We start from the raw sequence: 16,820 nt of genomic DNA on the forward strand, positions 1-16,820 counted from the left end.
CGCGGGGGCGTTGCCCCTCAACCCCGTCGGGGGCGTTGCCCCCTGGACCCCCAGTCGTTGCGGATATCAGTCGTGGGAGTCTGACCAATTGAGAAGAGTTGAAGTTGCTGCAGGCATGGAGTGTCTGTCTACCAGAGGCAGTGGGAGCAGGTGTTGGCTGTGAGGCTGTCTTGGTGGATGCGTAGAGAGCTCGAGAGGAGCTGATCATCCAATTGGGGGCAGTGCAGTGACACTTGGCTCAAGGTTCCGAGGAGTTGGAAGCAGAGGAAGCAGCACAGGTGGCTATCAAGGTCAGCTTGAGGAGTTAGTATTGTGTTAGCAAAGGCTATAGATGCAACGGGATGAATGTGAATGTAATATGGCAATATTGTTGTATTAGTTGTTTGAGTTTTGTTTTGTAGTCGTCAGGAGACGACTTTTCTTTTTCGGGGGGGATGATGTCGTCGGTAGAAATTGTGTATCGGCCGATGGGTCCCTTCGAGAAGGAAATTGTGTATCAGCCGACGGGTCCCTTCGGGAAGGAAATTGTGTATCGGCCGACAGGTCCTTTCGGAAAGGAAATTGTGTATCAGCCGACGGGTCCCTTCGGAAAGAAAATTGTGTATCAGCCGACGGGTCCCTTCGGGAAAGTTCTTGTTATGTGGCCGACGGTAAATAGTCTGTAGCGGACATGATGTATCTGGCCGACGGATACCTTCGGGAAGGTTCGTCGGAAAGTATTTATAACCCCTTCGGGAAGCATTGTAATCATCATGTGAGATCTTATCATCAGATATCATACCATCGAAGCATAATGTACTGTTGGTATATGCGAATAATAATAAGAGTTCTGCTATTTGTTGTTCGGTGTTCGTGTCTATTTCCTGTGTGCATTGCTTAATTAATTCATACGGTAAACAATTGTCAAGTTATCTCAAACTTTTGAATCCAAGTTCACCTCAAGGATTTCACCCTAGCACTGTCCTCTTGCACAAAATTAATCCTCTTTATCACCTTGGGAAGAAGAGGCTTTCTCAAGGCACCTATAGGCAAGGTGTCCCAACTGATTACAATTATAGCATTTCATGTTGGCAAAATAAAAACCTTTGCCTGATCCACCAAATCTACCTCTGTTGCTATTAGTGCTAGAACCTCTACTTGATCCACCGAATTTACCTCTACTGCTAGAAACTCTTCCTTTGTTGTAACTTCCTGTTCTATTTGATTCACCATTTTTTTTTGTTAGTTTCGACTTGCCTTGGGGTCTCTGATCTATGCTCCTTCCACCATAGCTTACTCTATGACCTCTGTTATCTCTTCCTCTACCTTTGCCTCTACTTGCTTGTTCATGTTTCTTCTTTCTATTCTCCTCCACTTCAAGTGCCACTTGATAACACTTATGGATTGTTTTGGGGCTTAGCAAACTTATTTCTTCTTGGATGTTCCATCTTAGTCCATTTAGGTATCTTGCAACCTTAATTCTTTCATCCTCTGTTACCTTGGACCATAAACACAACGTTTGAAATTCTTTTGTATAGGCATTAACATCTAGGTCTCTTTGCCTTAGGTTTTGTCTCTTCCTAATGAGTTGAATCTCATATTCCTTAGGTAGGTATGTTTCTCTTACCTTGGCCACTATACCTTTAGCTATAGGGTTCTTGCCTCCTTTGTCCCTCTCTACTTGTACAATTTTCCACCATGTCAAAGTAGCTCCCCTCATTCTTGATTTAGCAACTTTCACTTTTTGGGTCTCATTAATGCCCTCACATTCAAAGTGGTTTTTCATCCCTTTTTATCCATTCAATTACCAAGTCTTGCTTCATCTTTCCACTAAAAAGTGGCATGCCTTCCAACATTTTACTTCTTAAAGCCTTAATTGCCTTGAGAAATGCTTTCACTTGTAGAATAGGGTCTAGTTCAAGGACCTCATCTTCTACTGAGACTTCCTTTAGTCTCTATTTTTCCTCTTTTTCAATGACTTTCAATGTTACTCTCTCTGCTTTATTTGCTACTTCGCCAAGTTTGGTTTCTAGCTCAGTAATCTTTTCTTTAGCAACTTTCACTTTTTGGGTCTCATTAATGCCCTCACATTCAAAGTGGTTTTTCATCCCTTTTTATCCATTCAATTACCAAGTCTAGCTTCATCTTTCCACTAAAAAGTGGCATGCCTTCCAACATTTTACTTCCTAAAGCCTTAATTGCCTTGAGAAATGCTTTCACTTGTAGAATAGGGTCTAGTTCAAGGACCTCATCTTCTACTGAGACTTCCTTTAGTCTCTATTTTTCCTCTTTTTCAATGACTTTCAATGTTACTCTCTCTGCTTTATTTGCTACTTCGCCAAGTTTGGTTTCTAGCTTAGTAATCTTTTACCTTCTTATCCAACTCCGCATAGGTAATCATGATGCATTCACCCACTGATTTTGTTGTTGACATACGCTAAAGTTCACCATCCCAAATCTTAAGGGCTTTGATAGCAATTTGGTAGGGAGGCTTCTCAAATGAGTTCCATTGAACTCTACACTACGACCAATTTGAGGACCTTCTGAGGTTCTCTTCTCTTTTACACTTCACTCTTGGGAGGATTCAATCCACTTCCCAACTCAACTTGAGCCTCTCCACCAATTAAAGCTACATTTCTCATTTTTGAACTCACAAATGTAAGTTGACCTAGTAATCACCTAGGTCATTCCTCAACACCTTGCAAGAGTATTTGGCCTTCAAATCAACTGGTTCAATCACAAAACCCTCCATTTGGTTTGATCTTGGAAGCATTCTTTTACCGATCTCAAGAATCCTAGTTTTTATGACTAATAGGCTTACTAGGTCTCAATAAGCCCTCCAAAATGGATTTTTAGCTTATAACTTCAAAACTTTCCAAATGAGCTTGTGAACAAATTTGTCTTTCCGATACACTTTTGGGCAAACTCCAAGATTTTTAGGGTTTCAAGTCTCTGGCCTATTCGTATAGCACTAAACCCTAACTGAGCCAAATTACAAAGGAAATAAACTAATTGCAATCTTTCAATGGGTAGGCATCCCAAATGGATTCAACCAATCCTAAATTTTTGTCTAAGACTCTAAAGAGACTCCCTTGACACGTACAAGTTATTGGATTGATCAAATCAATCCACTCCTGCAAACAACAATCTATTGATGCTTCTTGTCCCTAGTCAGGCTATAGCCGAGTTTGCCTAGGGCAAGACTTTAAAAATAACAAAATATGTTTCTTAAACTCCTCCAAAAGGGAACATATAGTACATTGATTCTGCCATCGATCCTCAAAAGCCCATAAAGATTCTACAGTGAGAATTCAAGTTATGACCATTTTATTAGACTAATCCCAGTACATGCCAATGAACTCGCTAAAGAGTTTGAATTTAATTCAGACTACCAAAGTTGTACAAAACTCTAATTCCAAAGGACACAGAGAAAGAAAATGAATTAAACTATCTATCTACAACTAAGAACTTGAAGTTTCAATCCATTACGCTCGGTTTTCTCGAGTTGCAAGGAGATTGTGACAAAATTGCCAGAAAATATGCTTCAACTATATTGCTCAAACTTCAAGAATTCCATCCAACCCTTGTTCAATTGCTTGGGAGAGCGTAAATATGTCCCCTTCAGCTGCTCCAACAATTGGTTTAGGCATATAACTGTTTTACCTCGAAATGCAACTTTTAGCAAAATGTTGTCATTCAACTTTCCAAAATTGCAAATGTTGTCATGACCACATTTTTGCAGCATTAGCAACTTTTCATTTCTCTTAACAACTATGATTCCTATGAATGCAGAATAATGTGAAATCATGCCCTAAGCATGTCCACCACCAAAATACCTCATTTTAAGCATTTTGGATCTTTTTTGTGTACTATGCCCATTTTGGCCTATTTGGCAACTTTTGGCCAACAATATGACAACTTCTTGCTTAAGTTAGGTAATGACTTTCACACACTAACAAACTTCCACAAACACACCTAATGGACCCTCAAATGGTCCTTATTCAATCCATGACCTAGCTAAGGTTATTACAAGCCAAAATTGCTTTGGTGTGCTCTTGTACCACTGGCCAATGATCTCTTGGGTATATCGTTTAGTCAATTATTTGATCTTTCTCAGCTGTCATATTTCCAAAGCTATATCTTAATCATGAGCGGCCTTAACTGCAAATAGTGTTGTCATAAATGACAACATCTAACTATTCACATTAGCCAACTTTCCAATAGGTAGACCAATCATAAAGTTTAGGAATAAATTAGATGAGGCTAGCCATATGTACTCTATCAATAACCAAGAGTTCTATGCCATAGTGCAAGAATTCCATAAGCAGAGGCACTACCAAAGATTTTGTGTTGCATAGACCATCAAATGCCAAAATTCATAAACAACAAATCAAAGCAAAGACACAACTAGAATATTTGCAAGGCAACTCTTTTGTGTTGAAGCACCGCACCAATAAAACCGATAAGATTGAGATACTAAGAGACAAGCATCATTGTCCATGATGATTGTTCAAATCATGGGTATGGAATTGGTGAAGGATTCATATTCTATAAATCTAGATTCTGTAAGTACATGGTACATATGCATGAATCCATGAACTAGGGCTAGAGGCCTATTTGAAGACTAGATATAGCAATAGGGATTTATGTTCGAGCAAACATGGTTTGTACTTCTTAGCAATTCAATGAGGAGGAACCTCATTTCTGAATTGCATATTGGCAAAGTTAGTCTTCTTTGGCATAGACATGTAGACCATGCCAGAGTAGACATACTACATGCAAGTTTGTGTAAGATGTACAAATATATCATGAAAGTTGTAAAACATTTCAGATAAAAAAATGATTTGTGGGGAGTACTAGATTGTACAAACCACTATGCACACCATATAGACCTTGGGATAAGTTGTCCATGAATTTGAACCTTGGCTTGTTGACTCCATCATTCTAGTAGTTAATAAATTTTAGAAAATGACATTTCATTCCTTGTTATAAGTCAAATGATGCACCGAGGGTTTTGAATTTTTTTCCAATGAGAGCATGTTTGCATGGGTTATTGTGGAGCATTGATTTGGATAGATATTCTAAGTCGAAAAGCCATTTTTTGGTGCATAGTTTGGAAGCAATTGGGCAAACAACTCAATTACAATCTACTTATCATCCATAGATAGATGAACATATAGCATTTGTCATTTAAATTTTTAGCAACTTACCCAATTGTTTAGTGGGGTAGAACACCATGTAGTCAGACTCCATCTTGTCACTAGTAGAGATTATGTCTAACAATTTAATGAATATGTTTACAAGGAAGACATCACTTTGAATGGCGTATGGGACATCTCCAATAGGTCTTGCATATCTATTGAGGGTGGGAGATGATGAGCATAGAAACTGACTTTGTGCAGCACACAGTAGTTCATGCACAAGCAAGGAGCAGCATGAGGAATGCAGCATCATGTATAAAGAGCACATAAATGAATACAAAAGAGATAAAATTACTGAAACGGAGTAGTAGTAAGAGCCCATCTGAGGAAGGAGTGATTTCCCAAGGGAACATATCATATGTTGAAGCCCCAAAAATTTGCTTTGTGTCAAGTCTTATGTAGATCTAGACAAAATATGTATGAAATTGAATTACCAAAAGGTTTGAATACCTCTTTGACATTTAATGTTGTTTTATCTATATCCTACCTTGTGCTAGACTGTATAGTTAATGCACAATTGTATGTATTGTAGATTAGAAAAAGCAAGTGCCTTCAAAGCAATGAGAGGAAACTGCATAAATTTTGGATCCACACTCACAATCTTTTCAATCAAGGTGTCTGATGGAAAGCATCCTAGGTGTCATGTAATCTGACATCATCCAACAAATTTCTCCTTCGATATATGATTTCCTGTGCACCTATTACATGTTTGCATGCCTTTGTTCATTTAATGTTTCCTTGGTGTTTTAGTTTTAGTTTTAGTTTTCTTTTCCTTGGTGGTGTTGGGAAACTTTTTTTTCAACTTGTGCAATCTTGCATTGCATTTGCATGACCATAGGAATGGTCACTGGGTAACTTTCTTGGATGTGACTTTTGTACACGCTGTGCCAAAGGTTTTTCTACAAGCATCCTAGTCATGCCACCAAAGAATTAATGCAGAAAAATTGCAAGAGCACCATTGATCATTTGCATTGTCATGCAAGTGGGTGTTTTTAGGTGGAGACTTCAATAATCTTTCTGTTCATTGTGCGACTTTTGTTTTATGTTTTATGATCCTGTACACCCTCACATTTTTTCTACATGCCCCGTTGTTGTGATGATTTCGACATTTATCAATTTGTTTTCCTGCAAATGATTAATGACTGGTTGAAGCTATTTTTTTACTGGTTGTTCCACATCTATAATCTGAAACAGAAATGTTTTGAGTCGGCTGTTGTGATGGTTCAACTTCTTGAGGTGGCAATTATCTATGGTCACTGACGTAGAAAGTTCAATTCCAAGTTTCAGTTCATAGATGAAGGCCAGTGTTCATAGGGCAGAATTATAAAGGAGTACTTAAATTTCAAAGAGCTAGAAGAGTTTGATGCAAGGATCAGCTAGTATCTGAGAGTGTATTTTTTTTGTGATTGGGCTGGGGTTAATTATAAACTAGAGTCATTACATAAGGTATTTAGGTTGATAGTTTCCATCGTTCAATAAAAGGCCCATGTGTGTGTAATCTTACTGTGATTGAATAAAGTATGCTTTTTGTATTCATTATGATCTTCCTTTTGCTTTTGTTGTCACTTTGTGCACCTGCTGGTTGTTTATTCTACCCACTTAATATTCTGTGCGATATGTTGAGTGTCTCTATGAGAATTTTTAAATTACTAAATTGATCTTTGAGTCACATTTTTATAGCACTTAAAAGACTTCTGATACAGTATAATAATAATACACTATTAAAATTACCATATTCATATTTAAGAAATCTTAAAAGATAATTGACAATATAAAATATATTCAAATATTTTTCAGTGAACCTATAAATTCTCACCTCCATAATTATTCTTTTCTTGAGGTAACCTTCTTGTTGAAATTGTAGGCTAAGAACATCTTGAGATCCTTGAAGTGTGGGTTGATGCATAAGAGGTAAGCCCAGTGTGGGCAATGGATTTAACTTGTTATATTTGTATGTAGCACCCGCTCTCTCATAAGGAAATCCAAAACTTTTCTCCCATAAATCTTGAGTTTGTTTGAACTCCTCATCCAACATTTGCCCCATGCCCATTCGCTCACTAGTCCCATCAAAATGAAGTACTCTACCTAGTACCTTAACCATGTCTTCTCTATATGCCTCCACTTTCAACTGGTGAGTGTGCCAAATGAACTCTATATCACAAGTGGGTACAAATAAAGGGCATTGCACGTTGAGCTCTCTAGAATATTTTTCAATCAAGTATAAGAAGGCTTTATACCTCTCTACTGCATGTTTCAAATATCGATCATCTAGCATGTGAGGTCCACATACCTGCAAAAATAAACTAACTAATGAGAAATTCAAAGTTTATTGCCATGCTTTATAATTTCAAATATTAAATTGCTACCTATTGCAAATTAATTAATCTTTTGAGAAATTATTTATGTTTGTCATTTTTATTGATAATAAGTTTTCAATATATTAAAAAATTATGTTCAATGGCAATACTAGAAGAGCTTACCATGAGGACCTATTAGTTGAGATAATGTAATCCACAAGAATACAAAAGAATAATAAATTAAAATCCCATCAAGAGAATCACTTCCAAGATTGTCAGCACATTGTCAAAAAACTAAACTAAACATTGAGGACCAATTAGTTGTTACTATGTAAGGGATTATATAATCCAATGATAAACATTACCATTTATCTAAATGTAAACTCTATTATTGATTGAAACCCCAGCAAGAGCATCCATTACAAATACACCACCAAAGAAATAAATGAACATGAGGACACATGTATCAATCCTAGAAGCTATCACTAGTGAAATAGCTAGGAGGGATTACATATAAAAACCTACTCTCACTTCATTTCCAATATGAAAAAATGGCACAAATACGTCCATCGACACATGACCAAACAAATGTACATCAATCAGATGAGCTCAAAAGAGAATGAGATTCATTTGAAGAAGAATTGCTCTTCATGTTTTGGAAGGATAAGCCATAAATTAACCATTATCGAACTTGTTGGTACATAAACATGCATATGCACATTACCTAGATATAGATTCTATTTGTCCCCAAATATTTTATATTTTATGAAAATTAAATTTGTAAGTGGATAATTCCTTAAAAATTAAAACCCTTAGCTAGGATTGAGTAATACTCTTTTATCTATTTGCATGTAACTTATCAAAAATAAGCAAATTCATTAAGATTTCATTGGACAATATTTTGATTTAAAGAAATGATTACATAATATATTAGTTGGAAAATATATTTTTGTATAGTAATTCTATTTGTGTCAAATTCTTGAATACATCTTCCTTGAATTTGTGTCAAATTTAATCTTGACACACCCATTTGAGCACTGTACAAGATAGACAATGCAAATAACCCTCACATTATTTTTTGGAATTTGAATATGGGTGATTGAGTAAGGTGAAGGAAAGGGAAAGCCAAAACCAAAATTACATTTGACATATTTACCCATGTAGATCTCTCAAATCTATTATAGCTAGTGAGAAAGTACAACAGGGGCACAAAGTGACAATTTTGGTGACTTTTGCAAGATGTTTATTTGCTAAGAATGGAATCTAGAGGCCTTAACCATCCATGGGCATAGGAGTCCCAGTCCTAGAAAAAAATGAACAAGGCTATAAACACCATGAAATAGTTAATTTGCAAAATGCAGTCGGAGGAAAGCAACAAAAGACCTAAATTATGTATTTCCCTAGTGAGAATGTTAAGTGTGCAAAGCACTTCTTGGAAAACATCTATTAAATCAAAATGTACATGTTGTACAAACCTAAATTATTATTTCCCTAATTATGAAGGAGGTCATTTTCCTTAGACCATAAATGCCTTTAGTACCTAGTTTTACTTGAAACAATTGAAGCTCCCAGTTGCAGGCATCAAGTCACACATACTACCCATGTAGTGAAGAGTCACCTCTCTATCAACTTGCTTAGTGCAAGGCAACCATAAAATTTAGGTGCTCAACTCATCTAATGATATGTGGATCATGCACATAACAAGGGTAAAAAAAGTTGGAAGCAAGTCAGCAATTAAAAAAAAATCAACTTCTGGAGGAACAAGAATTCTCCCCACACAAAGGCATCTCATTGCTACAACAGCTAACCTCTTTATGATATGAATTAAAACAAAAGGACAATGCTTCTAGTTCATATGGTAATGAAAAATATGCCATTTTTTCTTGTTGATATGCAAAAGGAAGTATTTTCTCATGCACACCAAACACACTTTTTTGAAACCATGGCTGATAGAGAACTATCTTCTTGACATAGGTATTGCTTCTCAACATCACAAAAATGGGTATGCTGGTTCCAAGTGAAACATTTAAGTTCATATACATTATCCCCAATGTAAAAGGTCAAATTTAACATGACTTCTTCATGAAGCACCCTAGATATATGAGGTTGAAGAACTCATCCTAAGGCATCATTCAAACACTTATCCAAGAGAAATTCAAGAAAGCAAAGTTAAAAATCAGAGCAGGGGTGGATGAAATCAGAAGTTAAGGAGCGAATATTCACATCAAGGGCAGAATCAGAAAGGTTCAAGGCAGACCAAGGAAGATTAAGAGCAGAAAAAAGCGACTTGAATTATTATCCAAGAGAAATTCAAGAAAGCAAAGTTAAAAATCAGAGCAGGGGTGGATGAAATCAGAAGTTAAGGAGCGAATGTTCACATCAAGGGCAGAATCAGAAAGGTTCAAGGCAGACCAAGGAAGATTAAGAGCAGAAAAAAGCGACTTGAATTAGAAATTTGGGCAAATTTAGATCAGAATCTGAGCAATTTCTCAAAAGAAAAGGCAAAAAAAATCAAGATCCTAGCAGGGAATCAAGCCTCAAAGGGAATTCCAGAGATAAGGCGATAAAACTCAGAATTTATGGGCACTTTTATCCTGAAAATCAGATCAAAGGAAGAAAAGTGCTGATCTATTCCAGAAAATGAGATCATTAAAGGGTGCGAAATATCATATAGAGGTCCGAATTCAACCAGATCAAGAGTGATTTGACTAAACCTGTAATGTCCCTTTTTTCTAGGACATTATAATTTTGTGTTGCCGGCTCACTTCGCCTAAGTTTCGGGGGCAAAAAAGTTTTTTATGGGGTTCAGTTCAAGATTTGGCCTAGACATTTCTAGTTTCAGACCCAACAGAGCAGTTTTGACAGGTTGTCCGGATGCTTACTATTTTTAGTAAGTAAACTGAACTCAGAATTCTTGGTATCTCAATGTTGATTTGGAAGCGTCTCGTCGAGAGCTTTCCAATGAGCTATTGCACGTGCTTCTCTGAGTTCATTTGGTCAATTATTTTGATGCCTGATGATTATATGACTTACTAAGTGACTTTAAAAGTTCATTTAACTTGTCACTTTATTTTTAAAAATGTATTATGTTCACTTAAGTGACTAAAGGGCAAAAAAGGTGTTTTATCCCACATTGCCTAAAAGGGCGTGTATCACATTGGGAAAAGTGATAAAGGTACAATAGGCTCCGCATGGGCAGTTATGAAGAGGATAATATTTAAAAATAAATATTAATCTGGAAGCTGGAAATAGTGACTGGTTATCTCTTTGAGGATGCAAACCCTTGAAAAAGCTTTTGAAGGTTGGACACAAACCTAGCCTTCTTACAGGTTTTATCTACATCTGCCAATCTGACTGTTATTTTTGTTTATAAGATTGGATTATTTGGATTGTTGCATGTTGTTGTATTGTTGTTATATAATACAGTAACGTATTTGGCGGTTATTTGTGTTAACTCCTGGTTTATATATGTACTTTTGAATATTGGAGGAATAAAACAAACTTTTCTAAGTTTTCTTGTATGCAAATCTATTGGTTATAAATCGATTGAAGTTCTGGAATCTATATCAAATATTGGCTTTCTGTTCGGTTTTAAATCTGCACGTTTATATCGAAGATTTTTAGTAAAATATCCAGAAAGGGATATTACAGTGGTATTAGAGCTAAAGGTCTTGCCAGCCTATGAGGTTCAATAACAATGTATTTATAATAGTGTGGAGAGATTTCTAGAATAATAGAAGTACAAGAAAGCCTAAGAAGTTGAGATCAACCTTCTTTTGGTATTTTATTTGCTTCGTGTATTTTGGGGGAGTATTATTTTGAGTGTTAGGTTTATGGTGTACCATGGGAAATAATTCAGTGTGCGGTGACTTTGAAACGGACCCCTAACCTGCAGGTCGATAGTACAATTATTCGAAGACTAAGCACCATGAATCTATTTGTAGAGTGCAACACTAATGATTTATATGGATTTTAATACTTCCAGGGGAATCAATTTATTTCATTCAGAACATGAGTTTATGCATGTAAGAACTTTGGCCCATCTTCTATATTAAAACAAAGAGGAATGTGGAACAGACTTTGGATTTTAACAAGACCAGGTGTCTGAACAAAAACACAACAGTCATACGCATTCACTCACATGTTAAGGGAAGTTGCCACAATTATTGACGATGTATGTATTGAAGTCGCAGGCTGCCACAGAATTCATGGGTTGGGCCTTCATTAGTGGTAATACATCCCCACGACCACGTTCAGCAGGGAGTACACAGCTGTTGGATTTGGAGGAGTTAGTAACAGTCCTGTCGCCTTCTCACACCAGTTCACAGGCCGACTCACTCCAAATAGTATTCCCCATAGATGCAGCATTATTCACGCAGCAGTAGTAATTGGATTGTTCCTCACGTTGGTTTCCAACAAGAATAGTTCACGTGAATCATTCCAATCGCAGGAGGCACTCCTCACATCAAGTAAGTCACCACGACTTGGTCTCACACTAAGTCGTCATTTATCTACCCACCATTACTCAAACGACACTCTCTTTTCAGCATCAACAGATGTCTCATCACACATGTCAAGTACAAAGGTCTCGGGTTGTTGCCATCGTTGCACATTGGAGGTTATAGGTTGCAGAGGGTAACACAGGTTCTGGACATTCGTGACAGTATTGTTGTAGGCTCCACGCTAGGGCAGATAATAGTTAGTTCCCAAACTTAAGGAGAGCTTCATTCTGAACCATATCCTCTATGTCAACTCACAGGTTATCACCACCCTGAAATAATAGCTACGTGGGTTTCCAGTAGAGAACGCAGGGAACGGGCATCTACTTTCAAAGACCACGACTTCACTCACGCCCAGTGTAGAGGTCGGGCTCCCTTCAGCACTTAGTTTTCTAGCAGGAGGTTGGTAGTCGGGCAGTATATTGGTGTTAAATGACAAATTTGCAGGTGACACTGAGTCCCAAGCATATCTAACGGCATCCATTTAATGTCAGTTTATAGTAACAGTTGGTTGTGATTCCAGTAACAAGTCAAAGTTCCTCACTAATACATTCAAACATAACGAGTCTATAACTACTCCCTCCCGTCGCATTTCTGGACTTGCTTACTTTATCTTGTGAGAAAATGGAAAGTAATATGCTACCTGTATAGAACCTAGTGGTTAAATATTATTAATGAAATACATTGTATCATGTCTTGTGTTCTATTCTGAGCTATATTCTCTGGAAGGTGCAATGTTTTGGTTGATATAGTTACATTATATCATTTAAATTCATTGGGACGATTTTGTACGGATACAATATTAAACATGTGTTAAGGGTTGATTGTGTGACAACTATTTGTCAAAATTCTTGCCAGTCAATACATATATTTTCTGATCATTTCAGGTAGAGAACATTTCAGTGGTCACAGTACAGAAACCTTGGTCACATGAGTAGACGGCTTTTAGTCTGCAGTAAACAACAAATCTTCATTTCTCTCTCACCGTATCAGTTGCAAAGGAAGGTTCATGGTCTCCACTGCATATGCAGTAAACAGGGCAGTGATCTTATTTCACTTCACAGGTTGAGAAGGCTTCCTCATTCAACTGGAACAGCAGTAGGACGCAGCAAGGTAGTAGGTGGTCAGAGTACAAGGACTGATGATGGTTTGAAGGTTTTATCAATGGTAAAACTCGCCCTAGCTTACCCACAACATCACGGTTTGTATACCTACTGATGGGACTAAGATTTCATGCTAAATGTTTGACAAAATACCTTAAGCCCAGATCATAACTCTTTGGTCAGATTTTGTGAAATTTATTACAGTAATTGGCATTGAGTCAGAATTAGATTCAGGAAATTGAATGGTGCTATCTATATTTCGCAAGGTCATATCTCAGTGCAAGTTATCCACAGGTGAAAGTTCAGTAGCTATTTCATACAAGCAACAGTACAAAGCATATCTTGATTAGTCTTTAAATACAAGTATAGAAAGGTAGGAAATTGTTGTAGACACAAAACATGGCTACAACAGGCTTTCAGAAAAATAAGAATTCAAGGTACTCTCATGATGGGCAAATCAAAGATCCTTATGAATGTAAAACTAAAGTAAGGAGACTGTACGATGGTTATAACAAATTTCTATCAAAGATTCAAAAAGAATTTCCTTTCATTGATTATATGGACTTTTAGCTAGAGCTGCAAAACAAGACGGATATGATAAGAAACAAATTCTATGATTGGGCTCAAGATCTCCTTGTGGAGGATAGTTACATAAATTTGCATAAGACATTAATCAACTCGATAGTAGTACTAAAATGGAAGAGCAACCTTCGCATGATAATATGCAAAATACTAATAATGGCTCAAGTATACTAATAGGTAACTGGGAGATAGAAGTATCTTATGGAGTTGTTTACACTAGTCCTTTTAATAAGCATGTTGATGGCTCATATAGTAGAGTTGACCAAACCATCAACGTTGGCAACTCCCCATCTTATTTAGACATAGAAAGCACCAGCATCTTATTTGGTGACATGGACATTAACTTGGATAAATTTTATGGTGATACTAGGCTGGAAATTATATCAAATTTTAAGGAGCAAATGGACCACAATGTTGGCAGGATAGATGATCTAGCACACATTGAGTTAGAGGACATATCTAAAAATGTTGACTCCCCAGGTGATGAAAAATCAGAAGATTCTTTGGAGAACAACCCACTTGTGTTTGAAGGAGATGATCAAAAACCATTATCACTCATTGACTTATTAGATATGCTTTTAGTCAAAGAGGACAAGCTTGTCCAAGTGTTGACGGGGATGGATGATTCTTCCAAATTGATTAAGGATCTCATGCGGAAGATTGTGATAGAAGAGAGACATGGGACTGTATGTGGTGTCACAAGTCTTCTTTTACATACTATTTTTGAAACTTTGAAAATGATAAAATATGATTCCTTGCGACTATTAATGGATAGGAATCTAGCAATAAAATTTGGAAAGGACAAGGAGAGGGAGATAGATGAGCTATGCATATTACTCCATCCACAAGGCTGAAAATCAAACGAGTGGGGCAGCCACGCATGAAGAAGATAACCGTGGTTCAAGGGCACAAGAAATCACGCAAATCATTAAAGGAATTCATAAAGTGGGTAGATGTGAAAGCAAACAATGTAATTCAATCACATGTTCCCCATCTAAGACTTTCTATGATGAGAAAAATTCGATGGATCAGCAAGTTGATGAGTCTAGAAATTCAGATTTTTATGACAGTAGCTGTACATTTTCACATGAGCATAGGTTAGTGATACAACAAGTAAGGATAATTCAGAGATATCAATTAATGGTGAACCTTCCTTTTATGAAGACTTTGACCTAAGTGAGGGTACTTATGGTGGAGTAGGAAGTTTAGATTTATCCTTAGCATGCTCTGAGGGATTTTTCAGCTTACCCAAAGATTTATCACCCAACTCTTATGTGATGGCCTTGACCTACTTGTTGATTGGTGATTTTACTTGTTGGTATTTTCCAGCTATCAGTGATTTGCCTGTGTATGTTAGTAGTATTTCCGCTGATTCTATTTTGCCTTCAAGGGTCAATGAGTTATTTGCAAATGAGTGAGGAGAACATACATTACCCTACGTTCCATATGAGGTGTCTACATTTTTTATTCAGCAGTATATTGGAGACAATGTTAGCATTCTTGTGTTGGTGATTCACCAACCACTCTTTCTTTCACTCAAGATCATGTTGATTGGGTGAGCGGGAATCCAGGTGTTAATAGTAACTTACATCTGGTGGATTATGCTATGTTGATACACAATCACAAGATTATGATCTGTGTTTTAGCCTTCTAACACGTCAAATTCCCGAGATTAGGATTACTCCGTTTTCACTAGGGTGATATGGTGGTGGAGTCAAATTGGCCAGATCTATCATTGTCATCAGTACAGATATTACAGGAGTGGTACAGTGGTACAGATATTACAGGAGCTACTCAGCGGTATCTTAGATAGCGTACGAGTTCTCATTTGGGATCTAGGTGGAGCATCCCTATGTATTGCCTTTTATCGGGGAGCTAGGTAAAGAGTTTGGTTGCTATCATCTTGGGGTGGATATTGGTATATTGTTGAGCTCCCATCTTCACTTGATAATAGAGACTCATAGGGTCACTCATGGAGTGAGACATTCATTCTGACTGAGGGTATTGACACACAGGGCAGCAACACATGGCAGTTGGTGTCCCTTTATGGTGAGACTTGGGATCCTGGCATTCAGTTATTTGGCACATTGATTTCTATTGTATTGTTTCACCATTCTGAGTTTGGGAAGATGCATGTCGGGGTACATTGGCTAAGGAGTAGAACCTCATTCTCGAGATGAGTATGGGATCCTAGTATTTGGTTTCTATAGGTATGAGCAGATTGCTTGAGGGCAAGCAATCCTTGAGAAGGGAGGCTTTGTAATGTCCCTTTTTTTGGGGACATTATAGCTCTGTGTTGTCGGCTCACTTCGCCTAGGTTTCGGGGGTGAAAAGGTTCTTTATGGGGTTCAGTTCAAGATTTGACCTAGACATTTCTAATTTCAAACCCAGTAAAGTAGCTTTGACAAGTTGTCCGGATACTTACTATTTTTAGTAAGTAAACTAAAATTAGAATTCTTGGTATCTCAGTGTTGGTTTGGAAGCATCTCACCGAGAGCTTTCCAACGAGCTATTGCACGTGCTTATCTAAGTTCATTTGGTCAATTATTTTGATGCCTAATGATTATATGGCTTACTAACTAAGTGACTTTAAAAGTTCTTTTAACTTGTCACTTTATTTTTTAAAAAGTGTTGTGTTCACTTAAGTGACTAAAGGAAAAAAAAAGGTGTTTTATACCACATTGCCTAAACGGGCATGCATCACATTGGGAAAAGTGATAAAGGTACAACAGGCTCCACATGGGGAGTTATGAAGAGGATAATATTTAAAAATAAATGTTAATCTGGGAGCTAGAAATAGTGGCCGGTTATCTCTTTGAGGACACAAACCCTTGAAGCTTTTGGACGTTGGACGCAAACGTAGTTTTCGTATAGGTTTTATCTACATTTGCCAATTTGACTATTATTTATGTTTATAAGATTGGATTATTTGGATTGTTGCATGTTGTTGTATTGTTGTTATATAATACAGTAACGTATTTGGCGGTTATTTGTGTTAACTCCTAGTTTATATATGTACTTCTAAACATTGGAGGAATAAAAAAAAACTTTTCTGAGTTTTCTTGTATGCAAATCTATTGGTTATAAATCGATTAAAGTTCTAGAATTTATATCAAATATTGGCTTTCTATTCAGTTTTAAATCTACATGTTTATATCA

General features: G+C 37.0%; 1 protein-coding gene across 1 annotated transcript in view; it reads right to left on the reverse strand.

Moving 5' to 3' along the window:
• Positions 1 to 16,820, reverse strand: part of LOC149579478 (glycine-rich domain-containing protein 1-like) — a 323,178-nt gene that overhangs the window by 251,210 nt on the left and 55,148 nt on the right. Inside the window, exon 4 of the mRNA XM_089809026.1 lies at positions 6,997 to 7,470. Within this exon, the coding sequence (XP_089665152.1) occupies positions 6,997 to 7,470 (474 nt within the window). The remainder of the gene's footprint in view (positions 1 to 6,996; positions 7,471 to 16,820) is intronic.

This window comes from Cupressus sempervirens, chromosome 1 (assembly GCF_028749045.1).
Source record: "Cupressus sempervirens isolate cs-2001-9-10 chromosome 1, ASM2874904v1, whole genome shotgun sequence".
In the NCBI taxonomy this organism is placed as follows: domain Eukaryota; kingdom Viridiplantae; phylum Streptophyta; class Pinopsida; order Cupressales; family Cupressaceae; genus Cupressus; species Cupressus sempervirens.